Genomic DNA, 6,362 nt, shown 5'->3' with positions numbered 1-6,362 from the left:
AAAATAAGGATTCTGTATTATGGTAACAAATCAATAACAAAAACCAATTTTTAGGTTAAGTTTAATTTAATTGATTGAAGGGGTAAAAATTTTACATAATCATTTAATTCAATTTATGCGTTTCAAATGATTTTTAATTATTTTATTAAAATTTTAAAAAAATTAATTAATTTTGTTGATATGACAATTATATAATTATTTATGTAAAATTCTTTTATACTAACAATATATAAAATTTAATTATTTTATAAGTTTTGATTATTGAATACCATGTGTTCAGCTTCTTGTGTATACATCGTTCCATTCAAGTTTAAATTTGTTAAAAATATGACACATCATGATTAGGAGATTGACCCTAGCTATCATTACTCAATAGTAGCTTATGTTAAATGGGTTTTTTTTATGGTGAATATTACTATATTGTTGGGTCAACTGTGGGAAACTATCAACAATCGAGAAAATTTCGGAGAAGAATAGAATATAAGATGAAAAAACACCACATCTAACTCAAAACTTTAAGATGTCAAGTTAATGGGTTTCTCATCTTATAAACTCCTCACTCTTCCATACTTTCTTTGATGTGGGACTAATTTCAACACTTATCACACTTACAATACTAACCTATATCTTCATGGTATTTCAAAATCATCTAATAAGTTCTCATATCACTCCTCCCGTCAGTGTTTATTTTTTATGTGCATTCACAGTTGGGTTTTGCTGGTCACAAGTTTCAAGGCCTTAAATAACATATATCTTGTATGTCGGCAAGTTATTAATTAATTTGCAATTTTGCATGAGAACAGGTAAATAAATTATTTTTATAATTAAATTTAATTAAATTTTTTTATTTTTTAATTAAAGTTTTAATTACGATGAGTGCTAAGAGTCTAGTAATTTTTGTGATTTGTAGATATTAAGTAGTCATCAATGATATTTTTAATGGTATGAGATTTTATTCAACACTCACTTTTCTTTTACTGATTATATACTGGCAAAAATTTAATAAAATTATTAGTCTTCTAAACTTTTCTTTTAATTATTAATCTTTAAATGATTAGATTAATTTAATTAAACTTAATTATTAATATAATTTGATCATCTAGTATTATCGAATAAATAAATGCAATAATGTCACTCTCTTAGGCTTCTAGTTCAATCCATAAAAAAGTTATTGCAAAATTATTCGCCACAAAAAGAAAAATGAAATATGCAAGGCTGAAATTTCCATTGATATTGAGAGGTAGGTTGGAAGGAAACGGTTCTTACTTAATTAACTTATTAGAAAATCTTTAACTCATAAATACGCTGTTCTAAATCATGATCATGAAGAACCAATAATGGTCTAAAAATAACAATTTATGTACAATTATTTTTATGTAAAATTATTAATTAAAAATTATTAAATAATTTAATATATTTAATTGAATTATTATAAAACAATCTTAACTAATAGTTTTATAGGAAAATAACTATATGTAAAGACATTTATATATAAATTTTCATCTTATCCAAAATTTATACTCCATAAAGAGATATAATTGGCTTTAAGAAATACAATTAAAAAACTAATTAAATGATTGTTAAATAAAATTTATTTTTAATATATTATTCGTATAAAACAAATTTATATGTAAATTTAATTATAATCACTTAAAAAATAATATAATTATACAATTATATAAAATATTTTATATTATCAATACATCAAAATTAAATTCTATTAAATAATAAATAAAGTGATTAAATTCTATTAAATAATAAATAAAGTGAACGCGAGGTCAATGTTATTAAGATGCTTGTAATATTATCAAATTCAATCAAATCCACAAGACAACAAGGGCAAGTGGACCACTCTTAATAAGACCCTCGAAAGATTCCTGAACACAACAAATAACAAGAAAGCAGGGAAAAAGTTACAACCAAACAAAATAATATTGCATCCACTGTCCAAATCTATCAAATTTCTACGTTTAGCCCTCCATCCTCATAGGAACTTTTTCCACTTTGTGGATTAACTAAATAAATAACCACTTGCTAATTAAGTGTCATCCAATCTTCAATAATTTTAATCAAATTTGTAATCGACAACTCTCCTAATTGGAGATCTATTTCTAATTGCATATAAGAAACGTGTGGGGAAGTAAAAATAATTAAAAAGCACCATTTTTTTTAAATTTTCTTTTTGATTACATTACATACACACACTTGCTCGTTGCACATTTGAAAGGTCACTCCTACCCTAAAGAACATAAATATAATTTATATATAAACCCTTAATAATTCACATTTTTCCCCCTCTAAGATTGGACATTATTGGTTGTTGTTCCTAGCTGGACTTGGCCCTTATTACCATTGTCAACTCCCTTGGTACCAGCAGGGTTAGCCCTGAATTGACCAAAAGACCCTTCCATGTCCTCAAGAGTCTTACCTCTTGTTTCAGGTAGCATGGTATAGAAGAATATCCACCCAACAGTGGCAATTCCACCGAAAAGGAAGAATGCACCACCAATAGAAATTGCCTTGGACAGGGACAAAAAGGTCATTGAAATAACCCCACTAGTGACTCTATTCACCACAACACCCATAGCCGCGCCCTGCGCCCTCAACCTCAACGGAAAAATCTCAGAGCTATAAACCCACGTGATGGGACCCGCACCGATCGAGAACGTGGCCACGTAGGACAAAACCGTTGCAATACTCAATCCAACGGCCCACATAAGCTTCTTATCGGAGTGAGTAATAATCGTAAGGCTAATACCGAGCGTGAGAACAGAGAGTATCATACCGCCAACACTGGATAGTAACAGTGGACGCCTACCCACACGATCCAACATAAACGTGGCAACCAAGATGAACAGAGTCTTAACAAATCCAACGGCCACGGTTGCAAGAAGCTTATCGGTGTCGCTGGTGATCCCAGCCTTCTCGAATATTCTAGGGCTATACAAAACGACGGCGTCTATGCCGGACGCTTGTTGGAAGAAGTGTATGCCGAGTGCAGCGATTAGGATGTGGCGAACTGCGGGTGTAGGGTAGAGGAGAAGCTCCTTCCATACACCCTCGCCGGTGTTCTGCTTTGCGACCTGAACGACGTCGTCGTTGCAGTGTTCTGGAATTCCGGCAGCTTTTTTAATGTCTGAGAGGCGTTCTTGAGCTTCTTCTTTTGTGTCGGAGGTTTTGTTTAGCACTTTTCTTGCATCGCCAAGGCGGCCCCTCATTACGAGCCACCTTGGTGATTCTGGCATAGCTAACACTCCTACTGCTAGGATCACTGAAGGAACAGCTCCGATTCCGAGCATCATTCTCCAACCGAGTTGAAGTTTCATTTTTGAGAATGCGTAGTTTGATATGTATCCTAGTAATATTCCTCCATTGATGAACACCTGCATGTAAACGTAATAATAAGTAAGATAATATAATCATATTTAATTGATTGATTAATTTTGTTTTATTTTATTTGTTTAACTTAAAAGTACTACCATTCTTTGGTCACTGATGATGTCTATGAGTCAGAGCTGACCTAATACGCTAAATTTCGTGTTCACATGCATGTGTATTGTGAGTACCAATCAATTCTCACTCTCCATGTTGATTTTAATATTTTTATTTAATTTAGGTTAAGCACCAGATTTGTCCCGTTCAAAAATAGTGAAAACATATCCAAACTTAACAACAACTTGTAAATTAAGATAATGATGATTGCTTATATTTATTTGAAGATGAAATACTACAACATTTTACTGTTTAGTCCAATTTTTTTTTGTCACACTTAAAAATTTTGATCTAAAATCTCTCATGATCATGGTTTTTGGTCATGGTCTAAAATAATTTTTTTTTTATCATGCTTTATTCTAAATCCACCATGATCATAACTATTATGATAAAGATTTTAAAAGATGATTTATTTCATAAATTTATTTTAATTTTAGGTCACACTTTTATGTTTAAAAATTGAAACTTGAAACTTGAAAGTGTCTAATATTATGATTTTAAAACAAATATAAAAACATTATACATATATTCTATAAAAATAATTAATTTAGTGATTAATTTTTTATATAAAAATTGTAAAAATAAGTTAATTTTGTTACGTGTATATTTTTTTATAATAAAAACAGTTTTGATATTAGTATTTTTTTAATAATTAAATATGTGTTCTCTTTGTTTTATTAATTAAAAAATAAATAATTAATAATAACTGTATTTTTATGTGTTTTAAAAACAGTCGGCGTATAAATAGTGTTTTTTGAAAAATATAATAAGACGAAGAGAGAATCTAAAGAGCAAAATAAAGTTACCTACAGATATAGAGTGCACATGCATGTATTTGATTTTCCAGCTCAGCATCTGAATTTTTAATAGATGGATAATAATAAAGAAAATGAATTCCATATTGAACGTACCTCAGGGAAGGAGGTGAGGAATCCACGGGAGGAAGCAGGGGAGACTTCGGCGGTGTAAACGGGAGCAATCATGAGGGCGTATCCGATGCCAATGCCGGCAACGAATCGCCCGAACATGAGGAACGAGTAGTTGGGAGAGAATCCCATCAAAATGGCTCCGGCGAAGAAGATTGCGCCGGCGAGCACTATCGTGTACCGGCGTCCGATCCAGTCGGAGGTTCTTCCGGCCAAACATGACCCTATCAAGGAATATAAATTGATAATTCCCAACAAAATTTCAATTTGGACGTCAGAAACTTTAAGGTCCCTTTTTATGTAGATTGCTGCTCCACTCATCACACCAATATCTGCAAAATTTTGAACCAAACATTAACATTTTAGCATGCATATTTCAAATTTTGAATAACTGGGCAATACAAGTCTTTTTTTTTTTTCAATTTCACTAATTTTAATTAATTTTCAGCTACCACATGTGGTAGAGTATTTAATTGTATTCTTCTCTTGGAATAAACGACTTTAAAAAAAAAAAAAAATTCTCTTGAAACAATGAAGAAGAAAGGACGAGAAACGAAGTGCAACCGGGCCTAGTTTTCTTCAATTAGTAGTAATAATAAGAAGCAGGGGAGGGGAAGACAAATAAGCTCAAAACTGAAATAACAAGTAATAATAATAATAATAATAATAATCTTGCAGTTAATTAGTGTGATGATGTTAATTAGAAGGGAGGTAGGGGCGGTGAGTGGTGAGTGCTGACCATAGCCAAGTAAGATTGAAGTCATGGAAGCCAAAATGGCACAAGCAAAAGCATACTTGTTCCTTTTAGGCTTCTTCTTGTGAGGATCGAAATCCGCAAGGTGGTTAGTGTTGTTGTTCGTTGCAGCTTCAACTGCTTTGGCCTCAGTCATTTTGACTAATTGTTGCTTGCTATAGAGAAGAAGCTAAGGAACGAAGAAAGAAAGATGGATGAGAAGTGTGTGTGTGTGTGTTAATTGAACATGTGTATGATTAATAATTAAAGTGGCATGTGATGATGCAGGTTTGTGAGGATGGTCTAGCTTGCTTATATAGACATCACCCCCTTGCATTGGACCATGGACTTATGGACTCATACACATTACTCATTTACTCTCTCTCTATGTACAGCCTCACAATCTTCTCTCTCTTTCGTCAACGTCATTTTCACTCTGCCTAATTTTCACACTTCTCTTTTCAATTTTTTTTTATTATTATTATTATTTAAAATCCCGCTACCTGTTGAAACTGCTATGCAAATTGAAGTGGGTCCCACCTTACAACATATATTTTTTGGGTAATGTTTGGGAAATAAAAAAAATCAAAATTTATTTTATTTAGTATTTATTAATTATTGTAATAATTAATGAATAATAAATAAGATACGTTATGGTTGTTTTTGGTTAAATTTTTTTTATTATCAAACATTTTTGATATTTTTTATTTATTAGTTATTTTTGTATGGATGAATTTTTTAGGTATAGCTCGTCTCTTAAACTGTTGTAATATGTTTTTTCTTTAATGGAATAAGAATAATTCAGATATTAAAGAACAGTAGGTGAATATCTGCAAAAGACATTTAGTAAGTGTTTAAAAGATATATAATAATTCTATAAATATAGAATGTTAGATATGAAATTGAACTTATCATGTCCGTGTGTGTTTGAAATTAGATATAGAATGTTCTTTTTGGTCATTAAGATGAAAATAATGGTCATTAAATCAGTAATAAAAGTGTCAGTTACAAGCAAATAATAAATAATAATTAAGATCAAGTTATGATTCATAATGTATAATAAAATCGAATTATATAAGATGACAAATCACTATTACTACTGCATCTTTAGTCTGACACATTAAAAATTAATCTGTTATATATTAATATTTCATTTAAAAATTTATCATTAACAAATAATACCTATATTTTCATATCTTAATAATAATAAT

At 30.5% G+C, this 6,362-nt stretch overlaps 1 protein-coding gene across 1 annotated transcript; it reads right to left on the bottom strand.

Moving 5' to 3' along the window:
• Window positions 1–2,147: 2,147 nt before the first annotated feature.
• On the bottom strand, window positions 2,148–5,443 carry LOC107476693 (polyol transporter 5). Its single transcript, XM_016096550.3, has 3 exons — window positions 5,158–5,443; window positions 4,404–4,750; window positions 2,148–3,383 (listed from the first exon to the last, which is right to left on the bottom strand). Exons 1-3 carry the CDS (start codon window positions 5,306–5,308, stop codon window positions 2,298–2,300), a joined length of 1,584 nt encoding a protein of 527 aa, XP_015952036.1. The 5' UTR covers window positions 5,309–5,443; the 3' UTR covers window positions 2,148–2,297.
• Between the last annotated feature and the right edge of the window lie 919 nt (window positions 5,444–6,362).

The sequence above is a fragment of the Arachis duranensis genome, chromosome 3, assembly GCF_000817695.3.
Source record: "Arachis duranensis cultivar V14167 chromosome 3, aradu.V14167.gnm2.J7QH, whole genome shotgun sequence".
NCBI classification, from domain to species: Eukaryota; Viridiplantae; Streptophyta; class Magnoliopsida; order Fabales; family Fabaceae; genus Arachis; species Arachis duranensis.
The sequence above is the reverse complement of the archived record's forward strand: the minus strand, read 5'-3'. Positions and strand labels throughout refer to the sequence as shown.

Coding starts and splice junctions, on each gene's coding strand:
- LOC107476693 (XM_016096550.3), bottom strand. CDS start 5,308: ATGACTGAGGCCAAAGCAGTTGAAGCTGCAACGAACAACAACACTAAC. Junction 4,751..5,157: donor TTCAATCTTACTTGGCTATG/GTCAGCACTCAC, acceptor AAAATTTTGCAG/ATATTGGTGTGATGAGTGGA. Junction 3,384..4,403: donor TCCTCACCTCCTTCCCTGAG/GTACGTTCAATA, acceptor GTTTACATGCAG/GTGTTCATCAATGGAGGAAT.